The sequence below is a fragment of the Centruroides sculpturatus genome, unplaced genomic scaffold, assembly GCF_000671375.1.
Source record: "Centruroides sculpturatus isolate CEXI.00-Female unplaced genomic scaffold, Cexi_2.0 scaffold57, whole genome shotgun sequence".
Taxonomy (NCBI): domain Eukaryota; kingdom Metazoa; phylum Arthropoda; class Arachnida; order Scorpiones; family Buthidae; genus Centruroides; species Centruroides sculpturatus.
Genome location: NW_019384382.1, coordinates 1,193,039 through 1,210,915, shown reverse-complemented (window position 1 = coordinate 1,210,915; position 17,877 = coordinate 1,193,039). Strand labels below are relative to the sequence as shown.

Sequence of the window (17,877 nt, the reverse complement as noted above, 5' to 3'; positions counted from 1 at the left end):
TTTCAATATATTTATTTTGTTTGTAAAAAATAAAGAAATAATTTTTAACGATATAATAGCCAAGATTATTATTTTAAAAAGTTTACGTCAGGCTTAACATCGACGAAAATTCAACGCGAAGCGACACACAATCGAGAAAAATTTCAACACGAGATAGGTTAATATATTTTTTCGTACATAATCGGTTATCCGAACAACCCCAGTCCCCAATTGATTCGGATAAATGACGTCTACTGTATTGTTAATAAGAATCTATTTTAAGCTTACAAACAAATAAATTTTAGTTTTAAATATAGTACAGAAAAAAGTAATCTAAATTTACGAATTCATGTATGTACAGTACATACTTGTAAATGTACATGTTTACAATTTGGCGATGTTTACAGTACATCGTGGACTCTATTTGTGAATGTGGTTTGCTTTAAGACATTATAAAATAAGATGATTTTGTAAGGTTAAATAACAAATACAGTTATTAAAATTATCTTGTGACAGTGGAAAATAAACAAATTTGTATTAAATTTACCAATATCGAGTGGCACTGACGACACCAAACGGTAGATATTGGAACTACCGTGGAAAACACCAACATTGAGCACTTAAAGACCACTAAATAAGACAACAACACAGTCACAGATGTTTTCATGTTTCGTTCTCTAGGATTTATGATGATTATATTAACATTTATTGTAAATGTACATATTTTAATATGATTATATGTGCTTTAACACTTTTCTAGTGATATTACAATTTCAATATTTGTGGCGGACAGACAAAGTCAAATAAAATGACTTAAACTTTATTTTTATTTTTCCATATATATTTTTTGACAAACGACATATAATCGAGAATGACATAACTCAAAATGACATAACTCGAGGTATACCTGTACTTTAATCAAGTAATAAAAGTAATTTTCATAATTAATAAAATGCTAGTTGTTAATAGCAAAATAACGTTAAACAAATGAAAAATTGTTTACTCTATGGGATAAAGCAATGTAACATCATCTGCTAAAGTGTCTTTCAGAAGGATTTGATGTGAGGAAGTGATCCTTAAGTTGTTAAACATATGAAGAAACCTTAGAAAATTCCACATGACCAGCTCATTGGTCAGTTACAAACCTAGAGCCAGCTACCAATGTTTAGTGATTTTTATTCACTCTGCCACTGATGGGCCAAATAAAAATTGATGACTCTCAAACTTCAGAATATACGAATGAGCCAACATTTTTCGACAGAACTTTCCAAGAAATTCTAAGTCACAATGCAGCAGATTTAGAATTTCCTGCACAACGTATGCAAAGATTTATATAATTGGACATTTTCAATAACTATGTAAACTATATAACATTCTGGACTTTTGTATAAGATGAATTTTGCAAGCAAGCTATAATATTTAACTGCTGCAGCTGTACTCCTCCTGCACATATGCTCGAATCATATTACTATAAACCCAAGTTCCTATTCTACATAGAGTTATACCAAATGAGATAAGCTACAATTCAGAATTTTGACAGTCAGCTCAGTTTGAGTCCAAAACTGCAGACTGACTCACAGCTTAGTTCATGTCCAATTTATATTCTAAATTTTTGTAATTTGAGATAGTCTTGGTCCCATCCACTTCAAATTATTAGTAATCTACTCCTCTACATGTTTTGCTAAAAATAATTGTTATTTGTATTACATTAATTTAAAAGATTACCCTTTGTTACTTTTAATAATTCTCTTTATCTAAAAATTGTCTGTGGTTTAATTGCTTAATGTTCAAGTAGTTTTTATTTCAATTCTCTCATTTCAACGACAGATAAATGAAAACAATCCAACATATTGTGTATCTGTTACAGATGCAATTTAATTTCAAAACTGGGCTTTGCTGCAACACTCCAGATCAGTTCTGATCCAAATTCACAGTTTAGTTTGCAACTTGCCTGTCAAGAACTCAGCTCAACATTTCAAATAGCTGAGATAAGATAATAGTACATGTCAAATCTATCTGAAATTTCAATATGTTCAGGTTTTTGAACAACAGAACTTATAAAGGAATAAGAAAATAAATTTATGTTGTATGTCTTTGTAAGAAAGCCCTTACTGAAAGATTACAATAAAGTGATCACATGCTATTATCATATTTCTGTTGTTCCAAAAATAATAAAAATTCTGCATTAATTTATTGTTAATTTTTTTAAACACTTAGGTAAATTAATTTATAATTATAAAAGTTTATAAAACTTGACACCCTGAAAAATTTTAAAACTTTTCAAGACTGAATAAAAGTTAAATCATCATATAGTATTTTTAGTCAAAATATCTTAGTTACCCTAGAGTGAAGCATTAAAAATTACTATTACATATACATTACAATCATATATTTAAAGATGTTTTCAAATGTGACATTCTGCAACAATAAGGAAAACTATTTATATATTTCACAAAAAATATTCACAAAAATACAATTTTCAAAAAAATATTAAAATTAATTATAGATATACAGTCAAAATCTTGGCACAGTGATTATCAATATAGCAATAAATAACTCTATAATGATAAAAAATCTAGTTCCTTTGTAATTTGTATTAGCTTAACATAAAACTTCTCCTGATTGAATGATATCCTCTAATGTGATAAATCTGTTTAGTAATATATAGCTTTTTTTTTACTTTTCTCATAAAATACACAATATTTTCCCTTTCCTAAAATAATAATAATGTAGTAAATTAAATTATATTTTTATTAATTGTACAGTATAGCTTGTTCTTGAAATCAAAATGTGGTATTTTCTTAAGGTAAAGCGATTCATCACAAACATTATCTGCAGTCAGCAGGCATCAATAAAAATGAGACCAGGTTTCCAGATTTAGCATGTTCTGGATAGTTTAGTATCTAAATTTTTTGTTTAGCACTTAAAATTAATCATTATTTTTTTGCTTTGTTTGGCTGAAATGTTAGCCATTGAGCAAAATTTTTGCATAACATTTAACATTAAAGAGGAAAGAAACCAGTTTTAATTTTTTCTAGAACAATTTAGTACTTTTTATGAATTTTTAGTTTTTCAAAAAATTATATATTACAGTAAACCATACATTACAGTCAAAACTCAAATTCTTGCTGAATTTGATCTTACTAGGTAAAAGTAATTACAGTGGTGCCTTGACTTAAGAGTTTAATTTGTTCCACAACAGAACTCGTAACTCAAATTACTCATATATCAAATCAATTTTCTCCATTGAAATTAATTGAAATGCCATTAATCTGTTTCAAACTTCCCAAAACACTGCAATTTTTTTGTTACATGTTTTTAAATAAGAAAAATGTACTTATAAATAATGAATATGGTATAAAACACAATAGAACGTATTGCAATAAACTGGTTTTGAGGATGTTGCGGCATTTGCTGCATAGATAAAGAAAGAAAAGATGGAAAATTTGAGAAATGAGACAAAATGATGCTACACACAACATGGAGGTGAACTAATGTTACGTGACTCCATCACATGTTTTCCTATAAGCTAGCCTGTCAGACATTGAAAGAGTAATGAAAATGACAAAATTATGGCAGTTTTCCATCTTCTTTTTCTTAATCTATGGTTCGCTATGGCATTCGCTGTGCCAACTAGCAGTGGGGTATCTGAAGCTGGCTCATAACCTGAATTTTAGCTCTCAACTCAAAGCAAAAAATCAGCCAAGACACATCTTGTATCTCAAAAACTCATAAGTTGGGACACTCTTAAGTCAAGGTACCACTGTATAACAAAATCTTTTATACTTTTAGAATTAGTGTAAATTGCAACACAGACATCTCTATATAATTTCTAGTGAAACTTTGTTATGTTAAATTCACTTAACATAATATAGTTCTCTTAGAATTTGCAGAAGTATGCCTTGGTATTGCAGATTGCTTTTTGTAATCATTTTAATAACTTTATTCTTCTTATTAAATTATATTTTAGGATTAGTTTAGTTTTTTACTTTGTTTTACTTAGTTCATTTTTGCCTAAGAAGATTCAGGTTCTGTTTGATTTTAATGTTTAACATAATACATTAAACATTAAAATCTAAATTGAATAAAATCATGCAAAGAAGTATTATTTGTTTTTTCTAGTCTGAGATTTAAATGATTTTATTGCAAAAAAACACAATAAAATCATTTAAATCTTGTACCAGAGGAAACTAATAATACTACATATTTTTCTGTTCTAACATTGTGTAATTTTATAGGAATTACCTACTGTATTTATAGTCTGACAATGGTAAATGAGGAAGGGGATACTTTTTAAACTCATTATAACAATAAAGCTCTCTACAACAATATTTTTTTCTTGTTCTGCTAAATACCACTATAGAGGGATTTGACTGTACTCGCTATGCAAATTTAACAAGAGGGTCTTCATAAAAAGGTTATTAACCTTATGAGCAAAGATAGTGCAGACAGACAAAAATTGCTACTATTCATTCATTTGCCTTTGAAGTATTAAACATGTTTTTAATTTATAGCATTCTAAAGAAAAAATCAATCAGCACACATTTAAAAATATTTACAGTAAAAGCTTATCTGATTAGCAAAAGAAAAATATAATAAGCCTATTGATGAAATTTTTGTATGTTTTTATAAGTTAAATTTGATATTCAATGATTTGGAAAGGAGTTTAATGTTTAATGGAAAAGATTTTAATGTTTAATGATCTTTTTATATTCTCAACAAAGAAATAATGTAATCATTTAAAATTTGTTATAAAGCAATCAAATGATCACAAGTAATAAAGCATTAAACAGAATTTTTCACAAAAACACTAAAGAGTTAAGAGTATCTCTATCAATTCTTTTTAAATATTTACTGCAATTATGAGTTTAAACTTTAAATACAAATAGTCCAACTAGTGTAGTAATTTTTTATTTATTTACATTTTATCTAATCCTATTTTATTTTTTGTTTGAAAAACTGTCTTATATAAGGATCAATTTTAAAAATATGATCTCTGAACTTATAAACCCATAGAAACCAAATTTCAATTCAAAAGTTACCTGCCCACATATCAGCTTCTCTATTAAACATCTTATGCATAAAATATGATTATATAAAATAACTGTAATTCATTTAATTTTAAAGATAAATATTTACAGAATGAAATTATGCTACATCATTCTCTTTTACATATAAATAAATATACACATACAATTCAATGTAAATACTTTAACCATTAAGAAGACAAAATACCATAAACAGCAATTTTTTTTTTATTAAAAATCAAACATTTTCACTTTACTTAACAGACCATTATCAAAATGTTAAATAATTAGAAACAGAATATGGAGATGTTTGTCTTCAATTGTAATAAATTTTGTTATATATATATATAAAATTTTGTATTCATATGAGTGTTAACTGTTCATCATGGATATATCAAAACAAAAAAGCCATGGAATAAAGAAGTAAAAAGTAATACATAACTTCATAAATGCAGTTCATTTTGCAATATCAAAATAAAATTTAATATTAATGCAGATAGACCAACATAATAGGATTTTGTTTAAAAAATTTATATTTTACTAAAATATTAAATATTATAACTTTAATAAGCAGAATAAAAAGGAAAGAGTATTGTTAAGATAATGCGATGGCATTCAAAAATAAGAAAATCTCTACAGCCACAAGGCTCAAAGTAATTACATAAGATAATAAAACAGTTGAAGAAAACTTTATCCAGCAGTTTATTCTGTCACTGATGATGATGATAGCAGACATCTTTTGTCTGCCATCATCATCATCAGTCAATAATAATCAACAAAATCAAACAGCATTATTTTAAGAGACAGAGTTTATTTAGAAATTATTTTCTGAATAAAGTTAAAAAAAATCTAGCAAACATTTGTTTCTTAAAATGAGACTTTTATAATAGCAATTTAACTGTAATATAAAATATAAAACAGTCTATAAACTATTGTTATTTATTATCCTCAGTTGAAGAGACCTAAAGGTGAACTTAAAACATTTTTAAAGTTAAATAGATTAAAGTTCATTACTGGCGATTTCAGATTTTTAAGGTGTGTAATTATCTCTCATAATAAAACAGTAATTATTGAAAAACTATGAAATTAGAAACTTGAAAATAGAATATGTAGGCAAAGGTTTTTCTATAAGTATTAAGTATATATTGTATGTACCAGTTATTATTTAGTGTTATATACAAATATTTTAAAAAGTTACAACAGTTCTATAATAAAGATTTTGGCAAAGGTAAATTATGTGACTATTAGATCATATAATATTCAATACATTTTGAATGACATGGTACAATATAATGTGACATGTTAAAAATGGACGTAATCTTACTGAAGTTAAACAAACAGATCTAAGTTAAAAATCTGCTAACTCAGATGTGTCAAACTGATCTAAACAATGGGCCATTTAATGCAACTGGTAAGATTCATGCAGGTCACATCACAATTACAAATTTTCTTTAAATTATAATTTGAAATGAGAATGCAAAAATATAGATAGGGCAATTAAAACACATTATGTAATGATTGTTCTGTGAATTCAATTCAAAAATATATAATTGCTATAGTATTGCTTTTATAAAACACTTATTTCAGTTAATGTACATATTTATAAAACTAAAATTAATTGTTTTTACCAGAAACTTGCCAGCACTTTTTTCCTCCTACTAGTTTTCTAATATCTAGATTCAAAGACTGAGATCCTACAATCATCATTATGGCAGATAGATTTATCAGTTAATCTTGATCTGTATTAGTAATTAAATTAGTACTTGCAAATTAAATTTTTTTATAATACCAATTGACAGTTGCATTGGCTTACCTATTTCTATTATTATTTAGCATGTAAAGTTATTTGTATTTTATAGCAATTAAAGTTATCATCATTCAGAATTAACCAATTATCATTCAGCTACTTTCTCAGAATTCTTAATTATAAAATAAAAGTTGCATTCCAATTTATTACACTATAATTTCAAATTCAAAACATTTTCGAATTGATATTTGTAGCTTCTTTTATATTTATAAAAAAATAATTTTACAAATAATTTGTTTTTATAAAATAAATATTTTTTATATATTTATATTGTACTTGTATACTTATTTATATATTATTTGAAAAGATAGTTTGTTCTAATAAGCAGATAATCCAATACTATACAATAATTTTATATTACTAAACAATGTGAAAAATCATGATCTATAATATTAATTTTTTAACATATCAGTATTCTAAAAGCAAAAGATTAGATAAATATAAAAAATTATGTAATATTCTTTTGCTTTTTATATTATTGTGTCATTTAATAAGAATAAAAATGTATGTTGTATTTTTTGTGTATGTAAAGGCATTATTTCACACACACTATATATATATTGGTTACAATTGATTGTTTCTCAGCTTACCAATATTGAAAAAAAAATTATTATTATAATAGTAAAAACTATATATGTACAGTACCAGGTGTATAAGCTTAAATCTGCTATTTGCTAATAGATGGCGTAAGTGAGCGTATTAAGCTACCATGACAATGTCATATTTTTTTTTGATGATTTTGACATCTGTCAACATTAATCAGTGCACATCATCAGCAATTTTATACAACAACATATATTTTTCCTTTGGTAATCGTGTCTACTTTTGTGCCAGAAAAAGAGCATATGCAGCAAGCTTTGCTTTTCTGCTTCAATTTGAAGAAATCGGCTGCTGAAGCACATCAAATGCTTGTGGAGGCCTATGGTGACAGTGCTTTATCAGAAACCATGTGCAGAGATTGGTTTCATCAGTTCAAAGAAGGAAATTTTGACCTGAACGACAAGAAGCATGAAAATTGGCCCAGGAAGGTTGATGACCATCAACTGCAGGCTCTTTTGAATGAGGACGATACCCAATCACAAAAAATTGTTGCTGAGCAATTGGGTGTTACTCAACCCGCCATTTCCATGCGTCTACGTGCCGTTGGAAAGATTCAGAAGATTGGAAAATGGGTGCCGCATGAATTGAGCAATAGGCAGATGGAGAGATGCCAAAACACATGTGAAATCTTGCTTGCCAGACAAAACAGAAAGTCGTTTCTGCATCGGATTGTAACTGGTGATGAGAAATGGATATATTTTGAGAATCCTAAATGCAAGAAATCATGGGTTGATCCAGGCAAACCATCAACATCTTCTCCAAGATCAAATTGCTTTGGACGGAAGACAATGCTGTGCATTTGGTGGGATCAGCAGGGTATCATCTACTATGAGCTGTTGAAACCTGGTGAAACTGTCAATGCCCACTGCTACCACCAACAACTGATCAAATTGCACTGTGCTTTGCGTGAAAAAAGGCCAGATTATCAGCAAAGACATGACAAGCTGATTTTCCTCCACAACAATGCACCATCGCACGTGTCAACATTGGTCCGAAACTACTTGGAGACACTCAACTGGGAGGTGCTACCCCATCCCGCTTATTCATCAGACCTGGCCCCTTTCGACTATCGCCTGTTTTCATTGATGGGTCACGCACTTGCTGAGTGACACTTCGATTCTTACGAAGACATCTGAAAATGGCTTGATGAGTGGTTTGCCTCTAAAGAGAAGGAATTTTTTTGGCATGGTATTCAGACATTGCCCGAGAGATGGAAAAAATGTCTCTCTAGTGAGGGAAAGTACTTTGAATAAATTTGTTTTTGCTTTCTAAGAAAAAAACCTGTTTTTCTTACTAAAAAACAGCAGATTTAAGCTTATACACCTGGTATATACATAGTTTTTATTATTATAATAATTTTCTCAATATTGGTAAGTTGAGAAACAACCAAGTGTAACTAATTTTTTTATATTACTTTATTTTTTACTGAAAGAAAGCTATAAAACTTTTTATATTATTTAATAAATAGAGAGGCAAATAAAGTTTTATAATTATTTTTCTATGAATAAAGTTTTCTTAACTATTTTCAAAAAATAAATATTATAATAATAATAATTAACACACATACATACATACATACATACATACATACATATATATAAATGAATGTAAAGACATTACAAAACCAACTGATAAAATATTGTAGTAAATATATCATAATACAGTGTAGAAAATGATGTAACAGATTATTTCAAGAAAAAAATCTATTCATTCATATCTATTAATATTTTTATTTAATTAAATTGTTCTGTAATAAGTTATATCATCATATTTTATTATTTATATTTTGAATGGAATCCAGTATTAGCTAATTTTAATCAAAACAAATAACATATCCTTCTATCAACTTTGAAAAAATCTTTCTTACTACATTTAAATACACTTGGAGAAATAGTAAATACACTGTTTTTATACAATATCTATTATTTACTTACATATATTAGAACAAAGTAATTAATAGCTTAAATATTTATGTAACTACTGTAAGTTACAATACTTCCAATAATATTAAAGCAATTATAAAGAAAAACAGGATATAGGAACTGATCAAATTATACCTGAAAAACCAGAATCACTAGCATGATCTCCCAATGGTGAAGAAAGATCATTTCCACCACCATGAGCAAACCAATAGGAATCTGAAATTTAAAATCAATTAGAAGAGTATCACAATAATGTAATTAAATAAAAATTAGATTATTCATGTAATAGGATATTTCATAATTCAAATCAGAATTTGGCCTGAATAATTTTTAGAACATACAACTTCAGATAAGTTNATCTATAATATTAATTTTTTAACATATCAGTATTCTAAAAGCAAAAGATTAGATAAATATAAAAAATTATGTAATATTCTTTTGCTTTTTATATTATTGTGTCATTTAATAAGAATAAAAATGTATGTTGTATTTTTTGTGTATGTAAAGGCATTATTTCACACACACTATATATATATTGGTTACAATTGATTGTTTCTCAGCTTACCAATATTGAAAAAAAAATTATTATTATAATAGTAAAAACTATATATGTACAGTACCAGGTGTATAAGCTTAAATCTGCTATTTGCTAATAGATGGCGTAAGTGAGCGTATTAAGCTACCATGACAATGTCATATTTTTTTTTGATGATTTTGACATCTGTCAACATTAATCAGTGCACATCATCAGCAATTTTATACAACAACATATATTTTTCCTTTGGTAATCGTGTCTACTTTTGTGCCAGAAAAAGAGCATATGCAGCAAGCTTTGCTTTTCTGCTTCAATTTGAAGAAATCGGCTGCTGAAGCACATCAAATGCTTGTGGAGGCCTATGGTGACAGTGCTTTATCAGAAACCATGTGCAGAGATTGGTTTCATCAGTTCAAAGAAGGAAATTTTGACCTGAACGACAAGAAGCATGAAAATTGGCCCAGGAAGGTTGATGACCATCAACTGCAGGCTCTTTTGAATGAGGACGATACCCAATCACAAAAAATTGTTGCTGAGCAATTGGGTGTTACTCAACCCGCCATTTCCATGCGTCTACGTGCCGTTGGAAAGATTCAGAAGATTGGAAAATGGGTGCCGCATGAATTGAGCAATAGGCAGATGGAGAGATGCCAAAACACATGTGAAATCTTGCTTGCCAGACAAAACAGAAAGTCGTTTCTGCATCGGATTGTAACTGGTGATGAGAAATGGATATATTTTGAGAATCCTAAATGCAAGAAATCATGGGTTGATCCAGGCAAACCATCAACATCTTCTCCAAGATCAAATTGCTTTGGACGGAAGACAATGCTGTGCATTTGGTGGGATCAGCAGGGTATCATCTACTATGAGCTGTTGAAACCTGGTGAAACTGTCAATGCCCACTGCTACCACCAACAACTGATCAAATTGCACTGTGCTTTGCGTGAAAAAAGGCCAGATTATCAGCAAAGACATGACAAGCTGATTTTCCTCCACAACAATGCACCATCGCACGTGTTAACATTGGTCCGAAACTACTTGGAGACACTCAACTGGGAGGTGCTACCCCATCCCGCTTATTCATCAGACCTGGCCCCTTTCGACTATCGCCTGTTTTCATTGATGGGTCACGCACTTGCTGAGTGACACTTCGATTCTTACGAAGACATCTGAAAATGGCTTGATGAGTGGTTTGCCTCTAAAGAGAAGGAATTTTTTTGGCATGGTATTCAGACATTGCCCGAGAGATGGAAAAAATGTCTCTCTAGTGAGGGAAAGTACTTTGAATAAATTTGTTTTTGCTTTCTAAGAAAAAAACCTGTTTTTCTTACTAAAAAACAGCAGATTTAAGCTTATACACCTGGTATATACATAGTTTTTATTATTATAATAATTTTCTCAATATTGGTAAGTTGAGAAACAACCAAGTGTAACTAATTTTTTTATATTACTTTATTTTTTACTGAAAGAAAGCTATAAAACTTTTTATATTATTTAATAAATAGAGAGGCAAATAAAGTTTTATAATTATTTTTCTATGAATAAAGTTTTCTTAACTATTTTCAAAAAATAAATATTATAATAATAATAATTAACACACATACATACATACATACATACATACATACATATATATAAATGAATGTAAAGACATTACAAAACCAACTGATAAAATATTGTAGTAAATATATCATAATACAGTGTAGAAAATGATGTAACAGATTATTTCAAGAAAAAAATCTATTCATTCATATCTATTAATATTTTTATTTAATTAAATTGTTCTGTAATAAGTTATATCATCATATTTTATTATTTATATTTTGAATGGAATCCAGTATTAGCTAATTTTAATCAAAACAAATAACATATCCTTCTATCAACTTTGAAAAAATCTTTCTTACTACATTTAAATACACTTGGNTGTGCATTAATATGGAACAATAAAAAGAAAATACAAGAGTTTAAGACTTCATGAGAATACAACTGCATAAAATTTGTGTCTATTTTAGGATAATGGTCTTGTTCATCTTCAACGCCTTAGTGTGATACTTTAATGAAACGATTTACTAAAACAGCGATCGATAACTTTTCTTTTAACCTGTTAAAGAGGCGGAAAAATCGATAAAGAACACTAGCAGCAACTTAATGCCATCTAGTTTCCAATGTAATTGAACTGTTAGGACTTAATAATAATTTATTGATATTTTAATTTGTATATATTTTCTTAACTTTTAAGCAATTTATAAACTCATGACACTTTTTGGTTTGAAAAACTTTCCATATTTTAACAATTAACAGTTAGATTTTCTTTGATATAATTTATTTGAATAATGTAATTTCTAAACGTTTTTGTAACCTATTCGTATTTGCAACTAAAGTTTTGTCTTTGTGCAATATTTCAAAAAAATTTTTTTTAAATTCGGATGTTGAATAATTTATAAAATAAATTCAGCAATTAATAGAGGAGACATACTCAGAGAAACTATTGATATCATTGTGGTAATAATTGTTACCTAACACGAATAACCAAGTAAGGATTACTACTACCCACAAATACCATTTCCTACATAAAAATTATTTTAAATATATTGAAATCTAATATTTAATTGTTATACTAGAAAACAATGACTCATGAACAGCATATATGCGAATATGATCACATTTTCATATCTACTTTCATTTAAAGGACTGATTATGTTTAATTAATTATCAATTGTTATTCTAATAGCACACAACACAAAAATTAACTCAATGTATACATACAATAATTACTTCTAATTTAAAATAAAGTAATGGTTAAATTTGTATTTTTTCATGTTGAATCATAAGTTAGGAGAAAAATTTATCAAAATTCCTTATGTAAAAATAAGCAGGTGCAAGATAAAATTTACTTAACACATACATTTGAAACATGTTTCTTTTAATTAATGTATTCATTAAATTTAAATATGACTAATCAAATTATAAATATAATTTTAAAATAATTTTTTCACGAATAAACAGTAACAGTGATCAACATCATTTCAAATAAATAGGATTTTTATTGTTTGGTAATACTTGTGCAGAGATAAAAATATTCTAATATTTTGAGGCTTTTTAAACTCCTTAATAATAATTGAAATTTCATTAATATTTAACAGTTCTAGCTCTGGAATACAGTTAAAACTATGAAGGAGATTAACTAGTTAAACAGTTACTACTGAATAAACTATATTTTAACATTGTTTAAAAATTTATAAATATTCTGAATTGCAAGAAACTTTTTATTATTAGCTATTCTGATTATTATACGTAGTGCAGAAACATTAAAAAGTTGCATAACTTCTCATGTTAATTCTTTCATTTATGAATGAAAACATGGCATGAGAATTTCATATAATTCAAAAATATTTAAAATAATTATTATAAATGAACAAATTTAACATAATCCTAAACTATAATTTTTATTTATCACATCATAAATGATTATAGAGAACTTTTCAGTTAATTTCCTTAAGGCCAATTTTATCAATTCTATAATTTTAATACAATGTAATAGAACTACTGTAATTTTTCAATATTAAATAACAAAATGATATATAAAGCCATATAATCTTTTTAATAAAACTTTTTTTTCAGATAAAAAATAAACTTATTATAAACTTTAATTAGAAAATACAACAAAGAGTAAAAACTATATAATTATTTTCAGCCAAAACTAACCAACATTAAATACTATTTAAATCTTTAAAAATGTTCTTGTTTTCAAAATAATCACTCACTCACTTATTTCACTAGATTTTGGTGGTACTTTTTCACATACATACAAAAAACATAGTTATTAAAAACTTAAAATCTATCTTAATTTAAAATGCTGTGTTTAATTCAAAAAATATTCATTTAATATTTTATGTAACAGCATAACATTTTTAATTTAATTTGTTTTTATTTAATAAAATAAATAATTTTTAAGTTTTTAAATTCAAATACAATATAAAAAATTCATTATAACTAATTTTTTAGTATTATCATTATTTTAACTTTTACTCTTTTTCAAAGAACAAGTTGTATTAATAGTTATAGGAAGTTTTGTGATACAAGTGAAAACAATTGCAATTTTCTCAAACAGAAAAAATTTCATTTTAAAATTAACTGACAGCAAGACATGCTTGTTAGTTTGTTTGAAATTAATTTTAAAATTATGATTAGTCTAATATATTTCCATTGATACTGTAATACTGATTTAACTAAATAATGAGTAATCAGCATTAAGGCTATATTCTATTAGTTAAAAAAAACTTTAATCATGCTGATGTATAAAAAAAATATTTAATAAATTATTTAACATTTTACAATGTAAATTTAACACAAATATTATGTACCAGATTTCATGCAGTGTTTCTCTCTCTCTCTACATGTCACTTAATGTTCTTAAAAATTGTGATAAAGTGGATTATTATAATTTGTGGATGCAACAGTGAACTGAGGTGTTTATCCATCATTCCTGGAATAATGTTATGAAATATTTGCATTTAGAAATATACCATAAAATTATAATAATAATTTATATTTTTGACAATATAATTATAATATATGCTCCATTTTTTAATGAGTATTTTAATTGTACTAGATCTAGACACAATACTAAATGTTTAGTAAATAGTGGACAGTTTGGTCTCTATATGTTAGAAGTTTGTTGTTATAAATTCTTCTGGTAGATGGCATTATACAGGGTAATTTAGAAACAATGAGCCAATTTCAGATTTTTATACTTTTAAAAATTAAAAACACAGAATGGTAAGTAATGCATCAATGTAAAGGACAAATGTCTAACTTCATTATCTCTCCAACAATGGGATTATATAAACAATAGAGCACAAAATCAACAGCAGCACTATGAAAAAAAAAATTTTACTATGTTTTTGTCTATATAAAGATAGACATCAAGTAAAAACGATATAGAACAAAACGGCTAAAACAAAAATCAAACGCTTTTTTTTACATGCTCCAATTGACTACGTAATTAGAATACATAGTGTTTTATATGTTCAGGATATAATTTCAAAACATGTATATTATTTAAACGATAAATAAGTAATCAATTAATTTCACATTAATGATTATGACATAAATAACAAATATAATTAATAAGTATATAAACATATAAGATGCAGTTTTCTGTCTGTGCCCATCCTGAGAGTCGTCCAACCAAACAACAGTGTCTCCCACCTGCCTTAAGAACTGATTAATGCCACTGCTCCGGGGTCACCTTTGATCAATCAACAAAACATCATCAATGCTTAGGACTTCCAAGCAGCTGATTGTGTTAAAGAAAATTTTTTGTTTCATAGTGTAAGTTTATTTTATGTTAAAATAAACGGTTTTTGTAAGATACTTGTCATCTTTGTCTTCGCTGCCACTACCCACATACGAAAGGACCCTAGACCATAACTGATGCGAAATTAACTGAATTCCCTTAAAAATTGGCTTACTTAGACTGGTGTCCGCGAAGTGGGATTTTAAGCCCCCCAATCTCCACCAGGTTGGCTACTTACATATATAACGAAACACTTTCTAATATATATATATATAATTGCCAGGACTACTAAGGTACACTTAGCATATGGATGCACTCCAACAGTTTTTTCACTCATCAGAAATGATAAAAACAATATACATGACTTCTACTCTTCATGGGTTTACACAGTACCTGTTTCTGATGATCGAATCAACCACTCAATATTATACATTGGAGTGACAGCAAGGGTTCCAGGTGTGAGGATGAAGGAGCATGAATATTCTATAAGAAAGAAGCTGTCAACTATGTCATTAGTGACTTGCAGATAATGATGACTTACGGGGTTGAACTGCAGGATGTAAAATTGTTACACAGTGTTTCAGATAGAGCACACCTTAAATACCTGGAGGCAGATGAAGTCTATCAATCACTTAAAGAGGTATTTGCTATTAATTTCAAGGAAACAGACATACTGTCTATAGCATGGTGCCATTGTTGAACTAGATTCTCTGCCGATACAAATTTGTATTCCAGGCCCCGGAGAAGTGGCATTAATCAGTTCTTAAGGCAGGTGGGGAGACGGTTGGTTGGTTGGATGACTCTCAGGATGGGCACAGACAGAAAACTGCATCTTATGTGTATTGACTAACCATGTGCAGGTGCACAATTTTCACAGTTTATGAAAAGTGAGTCTGTCCTTGAAGATTGGGGATTATATCAATCTCTGTTCTTCCTTTTATCCTTCTGATTGGCCATTCTCCCTTAATCATGCTTCCCGAGTGGCTAGTCCCTCATTACCAAGCGTAATGGGACTCCATATCTGGGGTGAAGATAGGTCAAAATCGAAGCTGAATTCAATCTCTCACCAATCAAAAGATGACTTTCCTTCTACAACTTATAGTTTATGCATTGCAGTTGGATATAAACAAAACGTGTTGGACTACAACCATTTTTTTTCTCGCCTTTTTAAACAATTAAATATTTTCTCTAAATTAACTGTTTTTTGCAAATTTTATGATGGTTCAGACCTGTCCAGGATCTCACATATGTGATAACTTTCATTCGTTTCTCCTGTGAAATAGTTCTGTTCCCCTTACTTAGATATTGTTTCACAAGAGATTTGACCAAAGAGGACAGGGATCCATGTTGTGTTGTTGCCAGGGACTTGATCCAAGACAATTTGTTTCCTTTCCATTCTCCTTCAAATAATGTGTGTGGGGGCCCACACACACAGCTATTTGAAGGAAACAAATTGTTTTTACCAAAGAACGAAAGGCGAAAAGTTTGTAACAATAAGGGTCATGTGAATTGTAAGTATAAAACAGAGGTGAATAAGACTCCTTATGGAAAACACAGATGGAAAGATGACTGTGTTCCAATTAATAAATTGAGACTGTGAAAACAATTAATAAATTATTATTAATAAATTATATATATTAAATTATAAATTATAAAAACAAATTTATAACAAGTTTTTATAATATTATTTGATAGATAATGATGTTATTTTTAATTATTTAGGTTTAATCTATACGTTTTATAAGTACGTGCATGCGCTTTAGCGTTAAGTTGTAAATAAGCAATGTGAAATTTTTTGTATTTTTTCAAATACTTTGTTCGTTATATAGTTCGAATTTTGAACTGAAGTTTGAAAACTGCATGCCTTTGTATATCAAATATTCTGGTAGGCATTTCTTCAGTTTTTCTCAAACTTTACCATCTGATGGAAAAGCATACCTTATTTACTTCAATTTAAGATGCATTGTTTTTCCTTCATGTTTTATTTAGTATTTCTGAAAATGGGGTGCATCTTAGATTTGATGCATTATGATATAATTAGTAGTGATGTAATGAATAACTACAACTTAAAACTGAGTTTTAAGTTGTAGTTTTTAAACTCAAAACTCCATGAATAAAATTTTTACTTAAAAAATTTTCTAAACAATAATTTTAAAACTAATGTTAATTTCTTATGTGAATAATTATTGTAAATTGTAACACAGAGGCAGTGTCAAAATGGTCCAAAAGGGGTTGGGCTGCGATATTGCTAAAACCCTAGTATAATATCTATTGGCATATTTAAATTTTGAAACATATTGCAATTTTAAAAAAAATTTTTTCGCAAAATTATAAATTTAAGAGACCTCCTCATAATCTAATTTGGATTAAAAATTTTTTTGAATTAAAAATTAATTTGGATTTTCGTGTTAAAAATTATTTACATTTTGAAGTACTGTCCTACCACAGATTCCAGAGCCCCAGATGGCAGATTTCCAGGAATGGTCTACTACCATACTGGGTGAAGAAAGTGGAAGGAATGTAAATCAGTGTGCATTGTTAAGCATTGTTGATGAGCTACAGTTTATCATTTTTCTTTCTTTACAATTTACACATTTACATTGAATTAATTTGATTATGGACCTGACATCTTCTACAAGTTCAAGTAATAAACAATTTCAAAATAAAAGCAAACACAATGTACTTGATATTATTTTCAGGCAATT

General features: G+C 28.0%; 1 protein-coding gene across 1 annotated transcript in view; it reads right to left on the bottom strand.

Annotated features, from left to right (window-relative positions):
- Window positions 1-17,877, bottom strand: part of LOC111617945 (inner centromere protein A-like) — a 31,647-nt gene that overhangs the window by 6,359 nt on the left and 7,411 nt on the right. Inside the window, exon 3 of the mRNA XM_023359342.1 lies at window positions 9,471-9,551. Within this exon, the coding sequence (XP_023215110.1) occupies window positions 9,471-9,551 (81 nt within the window). The remainder of the gene's footprint in view (window positions 1-9,470; window positions 9,552-17,877) is intronic.